This window comes from Thamnophis elegans, chromosome 6, assembly GCF_009769535.1.
Source record: "Thamnophis elegans isolate rThaEle1 chromosome 6, rThaEle1.pri, whole genome shotgun sequence".
NCBI classification, from domain to species: domain Eukaryota; kingdom Metazoa; phylum Chordata; class Lepidosauria; order Squamata; family Colubridae; genus Thamnophis; species Thamnophis elegans.
In genome coordinates, this window is record NC_045546.1 from 68,485,189 (window position 1) to 68,505,131 (window position 19,943).

Genomic DNA, 19,943 nt, shown 5'->3' on the forward strand with positions numbered 1-19,943 from the left:
ATACAAAACCTGTTTCACATGGCTTTAGTCATCATTTTCAACATTAAGGCATCCAAATCAAAACTACTACTACCCAAAGAAAAACATTTCATATCACATTTCATTTGCCTTTTGGGAAAGGCAGCTAGCTGGAAGAGTACCTATTGCTAATATACCCCTATATTATATGACTGACTGCACATATCTCATGTTTCTTCCTTCTGAAGAATGAGTCATGTCAGATCTTTGGAGACTACACGGAAAAATACTTCTAATTTTCATAGTTTTATTAAATTATAATATAACATACAAAAAGATTACAAAAGCAAATATTAGGAAAGGAAAAAGGGAAGTGGATAGTGGGGGAAAGCAAGGGAAAAATAAAAAAGGAGACACTGATTTCCGACTCCTTTGGTGCAGTAAAATAAGGCATTAAGATCTATCCTCAACTTTTTACTTTTTCATTATAATAGAAACTATTTCTATAACTATATGGAAAAATACCTCTAATGAAAACTGAAGGAAATTAATCTTTTACTCTATGGAGTCAAGCATGTTGAGACAGCATCAATGTTTTTCCATTTAAATGGATTTTTTTTTCTTTCAGGTATTGGACCAAGCCATATCAGATGTCTTATTTTCAATCTTTAAATCACTTCAAGTTTAATATATATATATAAAGAAAAACGTACAAAGTGCCAAGATTGCCGGCAGAATAAAATAGCAATAGCACTTAGACTTATATATCACTTTGTAGTGCTTTACAGCCCTCTCTAATCGGTTTACAGAATCAGCATATTGCCCCCAACAATCTGGGTCCTCATTTTACCAACCTCAGAAGGATGATAGGCTGTCAACCTTGAGCCGGTCAGAACAGAACTCCTGGAGTGAGCAGTGAATTAACCTGTAGTACTACATTCTAACTACTGTGCCACCATGGCTCCTCCTATTCATTGTGGATATAATTGCCATGCTGATATTTGAGATTAGATATCAAAATGGTTCTGGCTGACTTAAGTGAGATTTAGGATTTAACTGTAAGCCTTTGGGAAGGCCATCTTATTCCAAAATAGTCTGTCTGATCTGACTCTCTCATGGAAAGGTTGAAATTTTGAAAATGCTTAGGATGTGTCTTGTTATAGCTTATAGCTTATAATAAATGCATGCATTCTATTAGTCTGGTGACCAAGGAAAGTCCTTGTCCTGAGAAAAGTATGGTTTCTTAGCTTGATGCCCACTTTGAGTTAATAATATATCTTGAACTAGAAGTGAATCTATTGAATTTAGTCACTGAACATTCATGGTAGATGAATTTTAGTCACTGAAAATGCATCATAATGGATATTCCATTATACATTTGACCAAAGAATAAAAGCTGTGAAGTTTGAACAATACCAGGATTAAACAAATGCAAATATGGAAAATATTGATGTTCTCTCAGCACTTTTCTTAGTTAAAAGTTGTGATATAGGCTGTGAAAAATAGGACAAGTTATTATCGAGATCAGAGTGATTACACAGATACTGCTCTGAACTGAAAATCTTAAATCTGTAATCATTTATTATAACACTAGCTGGATACCTGTGCTTCACTACAAAACTGTAAGGAGTCCCAGGCTGCTCCTGAGTGAAGGAGTGGAACATCTACCAGTTTGAACTGAGGTAACGGAATGTGAGGCAACTGGCAGTTGGAACAGAATTCCTTTCAGGTGGGAAGGGGGAGTAGAATGTCTAAACTCCCAGCCCGCAGCCAGATGGATCGTGCGCTGGCCATGCCCACGTCCGGTTTAGCGAAGGGGTAGCATCAGAGCCTATTTACTATAAGGCAACTGAAAGTTATAAGAAATATTGATGATGTGATGGTCATTTTGAAAAATCCTTTCTTAGCGAGCACCTAGAAGCCAAGAGAAACATACATACATGCTGAATTACAGCTTTGTAGGCTTTGCAGTTCTGGAGATTTTGTGATGAGTGAGTGGTATTTGGCTTATATAGAGATAGATAGATATTGTGAAAGGGATTTTTTTTCCCTCCAAAATCTTCCTTACTAACCCTGAGGAGCATTTCTGTGGTACAAAGAAGAACACTATTAGTATAATAGTAAACAAATAAACCTAATCAGTAATACCTCATCAGTTATGGAGGAATCTGGACCTGAAGTGAGGTGTGGAATTAAAAGACTGGCTAGTCTGGAATCACTGAAAGGGAGGAAGCAGCATAAAACAGACTGTCTTTAAACGTCAAAGTGCTTATCTAGTTCTCTAGTGAGTGCAATGAGTCTGATCAGATTCCTGTTAATAGGCAAGTATCAATAATCATACCATTCTGATCAACTACCTGTGTAGTTATAGTTCTGATTCCTTATGCCTGACATTAGTAATCATTAAGTTGTTCCTTGTTCATTGATCTTCTTGTGGATTTTGAAAAATGTCACTTACATCACCTTTTGAATTATTTATCTCCAAATTTGTAATCATAGCTGCAAATGCTCTGGTTGTTCTATGAAGTGTGAATGTTAAAGGAATACAGGTAGTTCTTAACTTATAACCACAATTTGAACCAGAATTTCTGTCCTAAGTTATTGCCGTCATAGCTCAAGTCAGACCTGTTCTTAGAACAATTTTTATGGTGGTTGTTAAGCAATCCAGTTTCTTCAATGGGGGTATTTTGCCAGAAATTGCCAAAAATGCCACAAATTGTGATCACACGACTACAGGATGTTGCAAAGTTGAAAATGTAGGCTGATTGCCAAATGGAGTTTACTAGGACAAGGCTGCCATGCAGAGGAAGGTAGACTTATGACTTATGACTACAATTGAACCCAAAATTTTGGTTGCTAAGCAAGCATGTTGTTAAGTGAGCTTCACCACATTTTACCCACATTTTACCCAATGCATGACATCTCTTGGTGAGTGACATCAAGTTGGCCATGCCAACCCAGTCACATGACCGCCAAGCCATGCCCACAAAATAGGCCACACCCACAGAATAGGTAGTAAAATTTTTGAAACCTACCACTGATTTACACCCATGTCAGTACTATCATCCTTTCTAAAGATCCCCTTTAAAATAAACACATCCCCCCCAGAGATTAAGATTGGTGCTCTCTCTTAGGGTTCTGGAAGGTTTTGAAAACCTGTCTTTGGTCCCAGGCCTGGGGTTGATTCCAGTGGTGGGTTCCTACTGGTTCTGACTAGTTTGGCTGTACCGGTAGTGGTTTGGCAACCTGGGCCGCTGGAACTGGCAGCAACCCAGGCCTGCCACGCCCCCAAGCCGGTTCTCCTTCGGTGGCACCATCTTGATTTTCAGTTCTGCGCATGCGCAGAACAATTTTCATTACAGAAATTTATTTTTTCCCATTTTTAAAAACATTTTGCGCATGCACATTTATCAACAATTGTGCATGTATGTGGAGCATGCACCTGGCATGTATGTGAGCGAAGCGAGCATGAATACGCACAAATTTTCTGTGCAATGAACTGGCAGTAATGCCGGGAGCAACCTACCCTTGGTAGATTCTATTATTTGTTCAATGCTCCTTGTCTTATTTTGTTGATTTTGCTGTCCATTAGATTGTTTTAGTCTGGGCTGTCTGTTCGATTTTAATGCATTTAGTTGTTTTTATGTTTTTTTCTAATTTTGTATGCTATATAAATTGGAGAGCTTTTTAACCTTAAACTTTTAAGAGCAGAACGCTTTTTGAAGCAGCAATTTCAGAAATTTTTTGGGCAGATTTTATATATGGACTGCTGACTACCCTATGGCTGTCAAAGTAAACCAAGTGAGCATGCAAGACAGAGGTGGTATTCAGCAGGTTCTGGAGAACTGGTTGCAGAAATTTTGAGTAGTTCAGAGAACTGGTAAATACCACCACCAGACTGGCTTCGCCCCCATCTATTCTCTGCCTCCCAAAGCTGGGGCTGATCGGGAGGAAATGGAGATTTTGCAGTAACCTTCCTCTGGAGTGGAGAGGGAATGGAGATTTTACAGTATCCTTCCCCTGCCATGCCATGCCCACCAATCCACGCCCACAGAACCGGTCGTAAAAAACGTTTGAATCCCACCACTGATGTGGTATATATTTTTATATATCTGTCATCTTAGAAAGTTATAACAGACACAGTGAAGTTTATTCCCTAACTCATGATTTTCCTGTTTTCTGATTTACTTTAGTTTAGTCAACAGTTAAGGATGTTTGAAGATTTATTTCAGTTTTGTGAAGAAGCTTCATTCAAACATACTTGGGAATTCTCAATATATGGGGTTATTATAGCAAAATTTTGTTTGTGGAGAGAGCATCTTTTGATAAAAAAAAGATATCTCTGACTAGCTCACCTATTTCTTTTTGTAGAGAAAATATCCTCTGAAATCAAACTATAGATTTACTTCACTCTGTGAAACAATATCAAAAGGTTATTAAAACAAACACTCCACTGCTGGAAAATATATATTTTAAAAATAAATTATGCTGTGTAGACCTTCAGCAATTGTAGAAAAGGTTTGTCTCAGCAGGCAAAAAATTCTATTTAGGAATTCATTGATGTTTCTCAAATGGATAGAGAAATAGAAATAGTAAAATGATATTATGGTCAGACAGCAATTATCATGCTAGCATTTAGACTCCACCAAGGCCATCAGTCTCATATCCTATCTAGGGGCTCAAGTAAAATGTGTCCTCCAGACATGTCCAGAATTGGAAGGCTATTACTTTCTTAATCATTTCAGACAGAATGAACACATTTAAGATTATAAGGAAGTTACCCAGCTATGCCCGGTCAATTAAAGTTTTCTTTAATTATAACTCTGGGAAGAAAACATTCCTCCTCATAAGAAAACTTTCATTACTTTTCTTAACAATGGGGTCCAGGTCTCCTCTGGCAGCTTTAATCAACCAAAATGGGTGCAAAGTGAAAGAAGCTCCATCTCTCCAGTCATCTTGTATACCTCCCTGAGATTCACAACACACAAACGGTTACCATGGTGACCTCCTGATCTCAAGTTGAGATGGAACTGAAGAAATATCTGCAAAGAATGTGGTAAATTACTCTTCTTCCCCAGCATCCTCGGGGAACAGCTATAAGACCGCATGAAGTGCAATGTTGGTTTCTTTTTTGAAGAGGCCAAGAAGGTGTGGAAACAACTGCATTGACTTCCATATTGTTACTTCAAACGGAGTTTAGTTTGTGGGATTAGTTTGTGGGATTCATTCAGAGATTTTCTCCACATTCAAGTTGTCACCACTTCCACTTAATTGCCCTCATCTTCCTCCTGTAAGTGCCTTACTTGGCTCTACAAAAGGAATGAGAATCTTTATATTAATAATATTTTTTGACCCTACCATTTCCACACTCCAGAGATCTACCAGGACATTGACAGCCTCACCAGAACAGGAAATAGGATCATCTCCAAGCACATTCTGGAAAATACTGGGATCTATCAGTAGCTGAAGCTAACTATTTTACTTCAAAGATTACTCCTGCAAACACACCAACTATCATCCTAAAGTTGTCCAGAGGAGAACCTGCCCACGGGAATAGTGTTATTAAAAGGTTATCCAGCCAGGAATCAGGTATACTTGAACTAAGCACCAGTTCGAAAGACACAGATATCTATTCACAAGCAAGGCATTAACTGGAATAGGTCTATGATTAGCATGACAGACACAAGCTCCTTTTGAAAATCTACCATTATCCGTGAGTTAGCTCAAGAAGCAAGCAGAGAGAATCTCAACTTACTATACTGTCAGGCTGCCCTCCCCATCGCTTGTGCTGCAGTTTGCCACAATCCTGAGAGGGATGAGGGGTGTGGGGAGGAAAGGTGGCCTGCTGTAAAGGGGGAAAGACCACCGCAGAGGTGTCTCTATGGAGAAAAACTATACGTTAATAAGAGCCAACAAGCTTTGTTGTTGTTAGTTGTGAAGTTGTGTCCGACACATTACGACCCCATGGACAACACTGCCCATGGAGTTTTCATGGGAAAGATACTGGAGTGGGTCACCATTTCCTTCTCCAGTGGATCACGTTTTGTCAGAGCCCTCTGCTATGACCTGTCCATCTTGGATGGCTCTGCATAGCGTAGCTCATAGCTTCATTGAGCTACGCAAGCCCCTTCCACATGACAAGACAGTAATCCATGAAGGGGACAAGCTGTAGTCCCCTAGAGAAAAGCTATGATTCAAAACAGCAGCAGAGCACTTTGGTTTCATAAAAAACCTTGTACCTGATAAAACAGGTGGCCATCCCTGAATAAAGACATAGAGGCATATGTGGCTAGTATTCGCAGGGGCAAAATGATGTCCAGGGAAGGTTCCTGGACTCCTACAATATGTGGTAAGATGCCAGGCTCCTTGGAAGGAGATATGTATGGACTTTATCAATTAACTTCCCAAAAGCTCGGAAAAATCAATTATTTGGGTCGTGACAGACCTGTTTTCCAAAAAACAGATGCACTTTATACCTTGCTCAAAGATCCCTTCAGCCAGTGCTCTAGCTAAATTTTTCGTACAGCATGTCTATAGGCTACAAGCAGGGCGTTCCATTCACTTACGATTTTGGCAAGAATTTCTATAATTATTAGCAGAGACTCAGTAGTTCCCATCATCCACAGACTAATGGGACCTGTGAATGAACTAATGGGGTTCTAGAACAATATTTAAAATGTTTTATTAATTATCAGCAAGACAACTGGTCGGACCTCCTCCCATTTGCAAAAATGGCAATAATAACTCTGTTTAACTGGTTTCACCCCTTTTAAGGTGGCTATGGGGCAATAATTCATTGCTATGCCAAAACTGGCCCAAACATGCCCCAGACTGTCCACAAAGTGCTAGATGGCACATGTACTGCACACAAAAATCAAGCTGACAAATAATTTTCTAAACCAAAGGACTTTAAAGCAGGAGACAAAGTCTACCTTTCCACTAAATACCTCCAATCTCGGAAGAACTGAGACCCAAATACGTTGGTCCTTTTCCCATTTGTAAAATCACCAACCCTCTCACTGTACAGCTAACCCTTCCCAAAAACCTCAAACAAATCCATCCAGTATGTCATTGCAGCTTGTTAAAGCCAGCACTAACTATGACTAGAGCCAGTAGCCCTTCCAGTCCCCACCCTAATAGAAGGGAAGCAGCATTTTGAAGTTAAAGACATTCTTGACTCCTGCAAGCAGAGGGGGGAAATTCAATACCTTGTCACCTGGAAACATTTCCCCCCTTCTGAAATCGAATGGGTAGATGTATGGCATATGCGTGCACCTAAACTACTCCAGAGATTCCATAACCAATAACCACATACAGCACAGGACACAAACTAATCTCTCTTTATCTCTTGCTTTTCAGGACTAACATCCCTATGAAGGGAGGCAGCGTGTCAGGCTGACCTCCCCATTGCTTGTGCTGCAGCCTGCCACAATCCTGAGAGGGAGGGAGATGGGGGGGGGTGTTAAGAGTGCTTATTGTAAAAAGGGGCAGAAGTGGGGAGACCAGCACAAACAGGAAGCAGAGGTGTGAACCAGTTTCATCTGGTCCAGTTCAAGGATTTTGGGGCATCCATGACCTGGGATAGGAATGTTAACTGCTTCTCAAAGTGTTCTCAAAACTTCTAGCTACTATCCTATTGGGCACTGGCGAACTGGTCAAAGGGGGGAGGGCTAAGGATTTGGAACAATGTAGCAGTTTACATGAGTTTTCTTCAGATCTGGCCTTGCTTTCACAGCATCCAGTTGTCTCTAGTAATAGAGCCTTGTAACCTTCTGATGGAGTCAAGCATCTTTCTTTCCTAGAAAGCCAGCTAGGGCAGGTCTGACAGATACTGATCTTGATAATAGTTTTACAGTTGCAGCAGTATGTATTTAAACAATTGATAATCTCTTAGATAGTCTAACAAGATGCAGTTGTTATACCTGAGTGTTTTTCAACCTTTTCATGACAATGAAACACCTTATAACTGTTTCTTATGAAATAGGAGGAAGGGAGGAAAATTGAAAATAGCATACTATCAAATGATGGACAAAATATATGGTTGTCATTTTGGAACTCAAGCTGAAAATGAGTCAACAATCCTAAACTGTATCAACAGGGGCATAGCATCAGGGTCAAGAGTAGTAAATATGCTGTTCTAGCTGAGAGTGCCCTTTATTTGCCCTTAATTCTAGGGTACCTTGCTTTAGAAAGAATTTTGCTATACCAAGGATTAGGAGTCAGCAAGTAAAAAAATTATGAGAAATGTTTGGAGGCATAGGTATGTTTAGGTGGGACGAAAGTTTTTGGAAAGACATGTTAGCTGTCTAGAACCCAAAAACTATCCTGTAGAAGATGGAGCAGAATTATTGAAAACTGTTCCAGACAAGATGAGAAGCAACAGGCTTAAATATCAAAGAAATAATTTTATTTTTGTTATTTGTATTTTGCCTTTTGTGGTAAACATGTCTAATACACATTCTTCTTCATATTTTCCCCAAACAACTATCCTATGTGGTAAGTTGAGCTGTACGAGAGAGTGATTGGCACAAAGTTACCCAGTGACTTTCATGGCTAAGGTGGAACTTGAATTCATGGTCTTTCACTTTCTAGCCTGATGCCTTAACCATTAGATCAATCTGCTCCTTAATTAGACGTCTATTAGTTACAGTAGACATTAAAAAAATACTCTTAGCAATGAGAGTCATTCAACAGACTGTTTCAAGGACTGGTGAACTCTCCTATCCTTGAAGTGTTTAAACACAGGATGAAAGGGCATCTATCAGGGTGCTCTAGTAAAATGAACATGCACTGTACAAGGATTGGAGTATATGATCTTCAAGCTCCCTCCCAGCCCTTCTCTGCATATGCAAACACTCATATGACTCAATACACAACAGAATGGGCAGGCCTCCCAAATAGAAAACTCCTGCTTAAAAACCACTGGTTGATGCCTATTTAGTTTCCCTAAAACTAACTTGAGGGGGGAAAAAAAACACCTCAGGAATCTCTCAGAATAATGAGATAAGAAATGGACCTCTAAAATAACCATAAGATCAATAAAATAATTCAACAAAATAAAATAAGTAAAACATTGTTAGGAAAACAACAAACATATAACTTTTGAGAATTGGAATAAACTAACAAAAAGGAAATGGGTACATTCCAGCATTACCCATTTTTTAATTTGCCTAATTTGTTCATACAAAATTTTTCTCTCCTATTTTGAGGTCAATTTCCGATCCATATAATCTTACTAACATTGCACAAACAAAACTTGCAAAATTAAAATGGAGGAAAGCAAAGCAAAATGAAGGAGAAGGCAGAGAGGGAGGAGGAGGAGGAAGAGAAGGTTTTTAAAAGATGAAAACCCAAAGCCCTCTACTTTCCTGTACCTCCCCTTTCCCAGCCGCTCAAATTACCCTGCAACATAAACCAAAAATTGCTGCCTACTTCTGTTGCTGCGATCTAAAACAATGTATATGTTTTTCCTCTTCACCAATGATTTGCTGGCCTGCAACTTGGCTGCTGGGAGGGAGGAAGCTAAACTGACTGGAAGCTCTTTGTTTCTACCAACCTATTTCATCCCGAATCTGTGTGCAATTAAGATTACAGTATTCCAGTTCAGTAATCCAACTGCCTGATAAGAAAACGCTGAAATTCACTTCAAGCTTGGGTCACCTTCCAATTTTGGATCACAATGACCATTTGCAGCTTAATGGTACAACATGCTTAAGATTCTTTCAACATAGATGTGGTAGAGCATACTTGGTGGCTATCTGCAACTCTGTGCAAGGCAGTATTTTCTGGCTAAGAGGGACAGATGACATTATGTCCAATATGTGTAGTTCTCAACTTACAACCATTCATTTAGCGACCATTTGAAGTTACCCAACCACTGAAAAAGTGACATTAACATTTTTGTCAATTGCTGCAGCATCCCCATGATCATGTGATCCAAATTTGAATGGCAAGAAATTTTGGTAAGAAATGTCGCAAAACCCACTTAACAACTGTCTTTCTTAGTAACTGAAGTTTGGGACTCAATTGCGGTCGTAAGCTGAGGACTAGGTGTATTTCAAGGGGACACAACATTATCCTAGTGCTATATTATCTCCACCAATTTTCAGATGTAGTAATTTTTAAATCCAAAAAATGTTTTTTTTATTATCAGAGAGGTTTTGTTGCCATCACACCTTCCTTTATTATAATCTTAATAGGCATACCTCCCCTAAAAAGAAGACACAAAAAATAATGGAAACTTTACAAAATGAAACTTTAGGAAAGGTGGATTTATTGCAATGATGTCACATGGTTTGGAAAACCTTAATCTATTCTGTACTCTAATTCCCATTTTGTGAACATTTGTGTCAGGACTATACCACTTTAACTGTGGGTGGATTCTGAATATAGTTCTTCTAGATAATTATTAGTTTGCCTGCAGAATCTCACACTTATTAGCAGTTTTCACAAAAGGAGTTTTTCTACTCTGTAATTTTTTTTGTTTTTCTTATCTTTAAACCTAAACATTTACCAGCTTTCATTCAGCCATGCTTCTGAAGACAAGGGGGAAGAGATGAGCTGTAGAGTATTAACGGGAATTCACAATGGCCCCTCCTGCTCCATTTCAATTAACTATTTCATTTCCAGATGAAATCAGAGCATATATAAAAGCTGCAATCATCTTTCTGTCTCCTGGTAATAGTGCAGGCAGTTAAGAATTGATCTTCCTTAGTTAAATGTTAGTAATTGGGCAGGGGGAGAACAAAGTATGGTATCTTGTATCTTTTCTATTTAAGCCAATGATAATCTTTTTGATTGCAGTGGCAAAAGTATCCTCCCACAATAAACAAATATGCCACTGAAGTTACAACTTAAAAGATAAATGGTAGGAACGCATAACTTCTACATGTAGATTTTCTACTGAATCACCATGGTGATGGATATGCAGTGTTCAAGAAGATTCATTTCCATTTTTTAATAATCAATTTTGTCTCCCTTTCCCCAAATACAGCCTAGCAGAGAAGATTTTTTTTTGTTAATCACATGACAAATGAATCATTTTGGTGAGGGGAGAATTAGTTAGCAAAATACTTCCCCCCCCCCCATTTCAGTGGTTATAACTGAACAAAACAGTTCCATTCTATTTTAAGAACAGAAATAATTTTTATCACTTGCAGAATTTTGTTTTTTTCATGCAGGGAGACAGAATGAACAATATGGGTTTAAAAGGGCTGCAGCTCCATTTCTCTAAATAGCTCAGATTATCATTGTCTGGAAGTGCAAGTATTTCTAGCCTTCAAATAAAAACAAAAACAGGACATACAGAGATCCTGCCTCTGACTCACTATTACTGTTTTTCAGCTGGTTTATGCAATGAAGTTCAGCTTGTCTTGACAATGGGTATATCTATAACCCATACTAATTCATAATTTGTTTTAATTATGGGGTGATGAATAGGTTATGATGCCCTGTTTGTTCATAATGACGAAGCAGACTTCCTGCTTCATCTTGATTTACATTCCTAATGAAAGATTACAAGCTGTAATAAATCAGATTTAGCTGTAAAGAATCCTTTCTAAGGCCATCATAACTCCAAATGGTTAAATGATCTCGTAAGTAAGGGCCTACCTGTATAGCATAATGATTAAGCCAATCCTAACCCTTTGTGTGATGTGTATCTGTCTGCTCCAGTTCTGTTAGACAGAATATTTGAGGCCACAGTTTGAGCTGTGATTCTACATCTATGTCTGTCTATCTACCTGACAGACATTCTATGTAAGTTTTTATTTCTTATGCCTGTAGGCCAGGAGCAATAAAGCAGTAAATGAGAGCTTGTTTTTTGAGACCCTGTCAAGGATTCAGGAAGAAAGCTGTGACAAAACTACATGAACTGTCCAGATAATCATCAGAATTTGATCTCTGCTCACATATGTCCTTTTACCACAAAATAACTCATTCTTTTGTTTCAGGAAAAGCACAAAAGAAAGCTCTACCAAAAACACAGCTTTAATCATGCATAAATTTTGCTTGATTATACCTAAAATAGCTTTCTTTGTGTGTCCTACATTTGTACCTGCAAGAACTTCATTTAGGAGTAAAATAAGCCCAGTATCCCACTGTGTGAGTTCATCTGCAACCTGGACTAGACACAGGTTGACTATCTGAGTGAGAAAATCACCTTTGTGCTAAAAGGGCCTCCAGGCCCACCTCTTTGCATTAGCCAGACATAGGGAGGCATTCTTGGTGGCCCTTTCTTCTCTTTAATCTATACAACCATGTTTTTCACCCTCATCTTGGAACAACAAAGAAAAATAGGTCCCTTTAAATACAGGGTTATTACCGGCTATTTAAACTTCACCTATTCTGGAGCTCAACCCTCTAATGATTCCACCAAACGTCCTGTGAAAAATGAAAGTAGCTAGGGACCTGGAGCTATTGTTTTATTCAAGATTCTCTCTTACCTTCCTCCCCTGAGATTGTGTATCTTCCTGACAGTTTGGAGTCCTAGAAAGCTCAATAGTTGGGCACCATAGTGATATTTTAAAGGAGGCCAAAAGACAATTTGTCAAGCTACTTTAAACGTAATTGCAGTGAAACCTAATGGCTGGTTGATTTTGGGCCAGTCATTCTCTCCTGGTCCCCTTTCTTATAAGGTTGTTATGAGCAAAATAGGAGGAGGAAGGAGAATTATGTATGTTCCCTACCTTGAGTTATTTCTAAAAATAATAAAGTTAGGATAAAAATAAACATTCTGCTGTTCGTTCTATTATATTTCTTGGTGGTTGATAGTTTTTTTTTTACAGTTCTACTTCTATGACTACTCATATTTTTCATGTGCTATGTGATTCCTCCATAATCTCCCAAGATAAAAGAAAGTAGCATATGCCATTCAATAACATCCTGTCTTGGGAAAACGTAAAATGTTGCAGAAAGATTCCCTTTAATTTTTTTGGAAAACCACCCAAGCAATACAGCCTTCATAATTCTTCCAATTAGTATTTAGTCCATTTGCTTGTACAGTATACGCATAATATCTTTACATGAACTGCTATTTCATGGTTTCTAGAACTGCTTATCCTTTTTAAATTAAATGTGAGGTTAATTAATCAAGGCTTGTGTATACAGAGTCCCAAAAGATTAACATGGATATGAGTTAGCACAAGGCAACTCACAAGGCAACTGCATGAATTCCTCACCATCATACAATATAAAAAAATAACAAGAGCAGGAACTCAACAGGAATTCAAATTCTAAATTATTATCTTACAATATGCACCATAGAAAGAGAATGGAAGAAAAAGAACAAGCTTCACAGATACTGACATATTTCAGGAAAGAAAAAAAAGACTATTATTAAGTTAATTTAGGCTCAGAACTAAGTTTTCCAGACATAGATGGAAAAGGACAAACATACATTACCTCAGAGGGCACTAGCAGTCTGCTACTAGTACTTATCTGGTTGTACATCGCAGGATCACATCTTGTAACAGTACTTTGATGACTCCCTATAGTACTGGGAGCAAAAGGCATTTTGTATAGAAGATCGCTCTGGCAAGAGTCAGTGGTAAGAAACTGGTGGTAGAAATCTGGAGGAAAAACCCCACTCCGCACAGTGTCAACATGGTTGAAAAGTTCTGGGGTTCTATAAAGGTTGCTCCTGGAGGCCTTAAAGATATCCTTGGATTGCCTCCATTTGTAAAATTTATAAGAGCCTACTCCAACCACTGTGACAAAGAAGGCCACAGATATTAGAATAATAGCAAGGATCAAGTAGAAAGTCAAGTGTTTCTTTGATTGTGGTGTGGTAGACACTACTGTAAAGTCTGTCAGTGTCTCCCTGGATGTCTCTGCTATTGTTACAATAAGGGTTGCAGTGGAGGACAATGCTGGTTCTCCATGATCTTTTATTAAAATTATTAAAGTTTGCTTGTGAGAATCTTCTTCTTGTAGTGAGCGGGTTGTTGTTATCTCCCCAGAATACAAGCCCACAGCAAAGAGTCCTGGGTCAGTGGCTTCATGAAGTACATAGGAAAGCCAAGCATTATAACCAGCATCTGCATCCCAGGCCACAATTTTGGTAACCAGATATCCAGGACTGACTGTGGACACTACTTTTGAAAACAAAGAATTGTTACCTGAAGTTGGATATAAGACCCTGGGTACATTGTCATTTTGATCTGTGACAAAAATATTGATTGTGACGTTGGTGGCAAGGGGTGGAAATCCTCCATCACGAACTTGTACCACTAGCCTGAACTCCATTATGTTTTCATAATCCAAAAGTGCTAGGACATAAATGGTACCATTCTCCCGGTTAATAGAAAAAAATCTGCTAACCTGATCTCTGTCATGTTTCTCATTTTCCAAGATAGAGTAAGAAAGACGGGAATTCCGGTCCAGATCTGGATCAGAGGCACTAATATTAAAAATAATAGCCCCTGGAAGGTTATTTTCCTCCACATACACATCATAGAAAGATAGTGGGAATGTAGGGGGATTGTCATTTATATCAGACACTTTAACAAATATTTGTTTTTTTTCCATGAGAGAGGGTGAGCCAGCATCCTTAGCAGTAATTGTGATATTATACTCAGAAGTAATTTCCCTGTCCAGTGGTTCTTTCGTTTGCAATGTGTAGTAGTTTTTAAGTGAAGAGCTAAGGGCAAAAGGAGTGCCAAAAGGTATAAAACAGTTTACAAGGCCATTATCACCAGAGTCCTGATCTGTGACACTTAGCAAAGCAATTACTGTTCCTGGAGCTGTGTCTTCTGGTACAGGGCTGTACACTGATGTCACTGTGATTTCTGGGAAGTTGTCATTGACATCAATAATTTCTACCAATATTTTGCAATGAGCCTCTGCAGGATTGGCGCCTTTATCTTTTGCCTGGACATAAATCTCATAAAATTTGATTTCTTCAAAATCCAGCAATCCATTGAGCCTCAGTTCTCCAGTATCAGAGTCTAAAACAAAAAGCTGACGAACTCTAGCAGGAGTGTGACTGCTGAAGGAGTAAATTATTTCTCCATTAGGGCCCTCATCCAGATCAAAAGCTCTTGTTCTGGCCACCAAAGTGTTTAAGGGTGTGTCCTCTCTCACGCTGGCTTTGTAAATAGATTGATTGAAGATAGGGACGTTGTCATTTGCATCTAGGACATCAATGAGTACCTGCAAGGTAGCAGATCTAGGTGGATTTCCTCCATCCAGAGCTGTGAGAATCAGTAGGATTTCTTTTTGCTGCTCCCTATCCAGTGTCTTCTCCAGCACTAACTCTGCATATTTTGTATTATCTCCTCCAGTCTGTACGTTCAATGCGTAGTGCTGATTGGAGCTGAGCTGGTAAGTCTGTAAAGAGTTAATTCCCACATCGGGGTCCTGTGCGCTCTCCAAAGGAAAACGTGCTCCAGGTGACACTGACTCGCTGATTTCCAGTCTCATTTGTTTGCTCGGGAAAACTGGGTCATTGTCGTTGATGTCTTGGACTTCCACAGCTACGCCGTAGAGCTCCAGGGGGTTTTCCGCGATGATTTGCAGGCTTAGGACGCAAGGAGAGAGAGTCGCACAAAGTTCCTCCCTGTCGATTCTCTCATTGACTAGCAACTTTCCAGTATTGAGATCTGCTTCGAAGTATTTTCTGCTGCCTCCCGACACAACCCGAAGATTTCGAGCTCGTAACTGCCGGAGATCTAAGCCCAGGTCAAGCACTACATTTCCTACCAACGAGTTCTTCGGCATTTCCTCGGGAATTGTATAGCGGATGAATGCAAAAGCCCAATCCGAGACACCCAGCCAAAGCCCCAGTAATTGCAGCCATTGTGTTACCCATCGGTTCTTTCCAGCAGCGCCGTTCATCTCACGAGGGAGGGACAGCTCGTTGCTTTGTAAAGTTTGTTTGAGTTTTCCTTTAAAAGTTTTCAGCCCGCAGTTTCATATTGCTGCAACTCTGCATCTTCCGGACATTGGTTTTGAGGAGTTTTAGAGCCGGGCATTGTTTTCCCGGTACATAACAGTGGGATTCTTTTCTTCTCCACTCCGTCTGCCGCGCTCTCGCTCTCTCAAACTCGGGCGACGTCCCAGTTCTCACAGTATTCCCATCGAACATCGTTGGGTCAACAGCGGCGCGCAGAGTCCTGGCCAATAACTGCAGCAGCATTGCTCCCCGGCTTGGTGCCGCTGCTGTTGGTCCTGCGTGAGACACCAGCCTCTTGATTTCCTGCTTCTGAGCCTGGGGGACTAAATCCAAGCAGCACCTGTTGCAGATTAGTGGCTGTAAGTTGTTCGTAGTGTGTGGATCGCAGGGGAAGAGAATAATATGTCTTCCTCTTCTCCGCTTGTCAGTAAATAGAAACTTCCTCATGGTACTCTGGAGAGGCAGATAGGAAGAAAGAGCAGGGAGAAGTTGGCTGACAGGGTTTATTGTTCCCTTTCCTTTGAGCTAACAGCACCAAAACACAAAGAAATTGATGGAGTGATCACACCAGCTAGGGCCATTCGATCCTTTTAAACTGCAGGGCCAGAGTGACTGGGTGGCAGCCAAATTGATAGACACAGGGTGGGGTGCCCAGATATATCTCCTCCAGTACAAAGGCCTTAGACGAGTGGAAGCCACATTATTTCCTCACCATGTCTCCATGGAGGCTGCACCTGCCTAGTTTCTTTTTTCTTGCTCTTAGCATATATTTAAGGGATGACTGAGGGGAGGGTGATAAGGAGACTAATACAACAAGGAGTGAAAAAGCTCAGGAATCTCACAAGTAATAGGATAAGAAATGGAACATTAAAATAAATACAAGGTCCATCAAATAATTCAACAAATTGCTGATCAATACCCAAAATGCATAGAAAACACCCAGATGTTGGGAAAATAACAAGCAGCAATCAAAAAATAGATGAAAGCCTATAATTTATAAATTTCACTTTCACTTCCTTTCTCATATTATTTGGAAAAAAAAGAAAATTTGTATGTACACTATGAATGTTTCGGGAACTACTTAAAAATAGTTTTACTTGACTTTTGCTTAAAATCAAAACAAAAAAATAAATTATATTTGTTGATTTGAATGTTTCCCCTTATTTTTGTGTAAATTCCCCATCCAAATCATCTTACTGATTTTGTGTGAACACAATACAAAACTAAAAGTTGGGAGGGGGGCATCAAAGCAAAAAGAGGGAAGAAAACAAAGCACTTGCTTTGCATATCGGTGTCCTTGGCACGGAGGGAGGTATTTGTGTGATGGTTTCTATCCTCTAGAACAGGTTGCAGTCCTTACAAGCAAGATTGACTCCTTGTGTTTTGCAGAAATAGTTTTTTAAAAAAGTCTTTTAATAGCCACTTGAGTGGGCCTATGAGGAATGTCTCAGCCCTTGAAATACAGATTCAAGGCTGACCAAACCCTCTGACCTTATTTTTACATTTTGTATGATTGGGGAACATAGAAGTCCCTCCATATTGCAATGAGTGAATGTATGTCAAGCGTAAATGAATGATGCCAGCTAGAACATGTATTGCTTCTAAGAATATGATGGAAGACAAGATTAAATATGTCACTTATTCTATGCCAGCCTTTTCTATTGATGACTTGTCTATTTCTGTGGCATTGTATCTCTCTTGGCCAGCCTGATTCTGGTGCCCCTATTAGTTAAAATAGATAGTGCTAGCAAGGTTTTTGGAATTTTTGGAGCCAGGTGAAATAAAATTATAAGAAAATGAATGCTAATACAGGGGATCCTTTGCTTGTTGAGTAGTTATACCAGACTAAAATCACAGGTAGCAAAACGATTTCAACCTACCAAATCTTGAATCTCTAATATGATTCAAATTAGAGCCAATTCACATAGAATAAAATAGCACTATGGTGGTTATTGAAATATCAATCAAATTGCACAAAGGAAAGTATAAACTTTGAAGTTCTCCAGAAACTTCCATCAAGCATACCATAGAAGGTAGAAAGAAGAAGTAAGAAAGTTAAAAAATTAGGTCATATACTTCAGTTCAGTAAGTATTTCTCAGTCTTTGCAACTTTAAGATGAGTGGTTATCAATTCTCAGAATTCCCCAGGCAGAGAAAGACTCAACTAAGGGGTCTCCAAGTTAACAACTAGAGAAACACAAATTTAAACCCATAGCTATAGAAGCTAAGAAATAATGAGCTAATACAGGTAGTCCTCAACTTTCAACCTGACAGTTTGAAATTACAACGGCACTGAAAAAAGTGACTTATGAACATTTTTCACACTTACAGCTATTGCAGAATCCCCATGGTCATGTGATTAAACTTCAGACAGTTAATAAAAATTAGAAATTAATGAAAATTTTGTGATTCCTTACAAGAATCAAGATCAATAAAAAATCCACTCTTTTATCCCGTTTTAGTAGCTATGCCAATGAAACAGAAAGAACCATATTTGTCAGAAATACAAGCTCCATGGAGGGTTTTTTAAGATGAAAACAAGATTTAGATAAGCTGCAATATTTACCAACCATGCCCTGGAAACATCCTTTACAGTAGATGAAGGAAAAGTTGAAGCTGTTACACATGAGTTAGCAGTCAGGTTTAAGTCCATTAAAAGAATGGAGGATAATTTGAGGAAATAAGATGGTCAATTATAACATGCCAATTGACAATTAGACTAAAACGTCAATAAAGATAACTTTTTGAATAAACAAATTTATGTTATGTGTGTGAGTGCCCCAGAGACTAGAATACAGGTGCAAAACAAATTAATTCCCTTTGCATCAAATAGCATTACTTCAAAAAAGTTAGTCTTAGCTGTTTTGTTCAAAAAGCCAAAGATATAAGGAAAAATAACTTGATATGCTTCCTGAGCACAGACAGAAATTATGACTATTTAGAAATATTTTTTTCTGTTACTTAACCACACCCTCTTTTTATTATTTTAAATATTATAATCACTTGAAAAACTATGCTAGTTAAAAAGCAACAGCAGCAGTCTAAATTCATTGACAACAATCGTGTTGTTTAGTACAGTTTTGTTCCCAGAATTCTACTGAACTAGACATTCATATAGATAAATTAGAAGAAATGTTCATTTATAAGCCACAATCATGTACATCAAATTTATTAACATGAATTGCAGATGTTAAATTCTTCATCAACTATATAAATCCCAATATCCAATATAATAAGAGTTAAGCCAAAAATCACATTTTTCCCCAAACAGTCTGGAGATATAATTGTTTGGTAGCCCAGAAGTTTTCTTTCTTATTCTGCCCAAATCATTAGGTTTATCAGACAGAGCAGCCAAAATATAAGCTTTGAGGTTAATTTTAATATATTTAAAAATTAGAAACTGGTTTTAAATTGAACATCCTACTACCTAATACCCAAATTGTAGATAATATGGTGAAGGAATGATTTTTAAAACATCTTCAAAAATAAAAATGCTCCGTTCTTTCCCCACTGAAAACGTACTTTATATTAGAATTAATCTTCAGAACTTCCTCCTCTTTGACTACCGGACAAAGAGAGCAATTAATTTATTTAATATAGTATTCCTTTCAATTAGCATTTTCCTAAATATGATAAAACTTTTGAGGTTTTTTTAAAAGAATAATCTGTTTAAAAAAATTTCTGTAAGCACCAAAAACCCAGCTAGCAAGATCAAGCAACAAATCTGACATGCCTTTTTTTATATAGCCTATTCAGACACAAGCCCAAGCAAAAGAATTTCCTAGTCTTTATGATGTTTTTTGCTTAAGGGGTAAACTGCTAGCTATCAAAACAAAACAATTTTTTTAAAAAAAACCAACGTTGCTTTGGTGCTTCTTAACTCCATGAATAGATATAACAATATTTCAGTAAGTTAAAAGACCATGCACAGAATGTATGTGCAACCTTAATGCTCAGCAAACCAGCCAAAAACAATGTAGACCCTGTTTTCAAATGCAGAAATATGCCCAGAGTACACATGCATGCACGCACGCCCATGGACATGCATGCACCCCCCCCCCCAAATCTTAATACAGCAAAAGACATTCATAGC

The 19,943-nt window shown here is 38.5% G+C and overlaps 1 protein-coding gene across 1 annotated transcript; it reads right to left on the reverse strand.

Moving 5' to 3' along the window:
• Positions 1–13,293: 13,293 nt before the first annotated feature.
• On the reverse strand, positions 13,294–15,792 carry PCDHGC3 (protocadherin gamma subfamily C, 3). Its single transcript, XM_032220393.1, has one exon. The coding sequence runs from the start codon at positions 15,790–15,792 to the stop codon at positions 13,294–13,296; it is 2,499 nt and encodes an 832-aa protein (XP_032076284.1).
• Between the last annotated feature and the right edge of the window lie 4,151 nt (positions 15,793–19,943).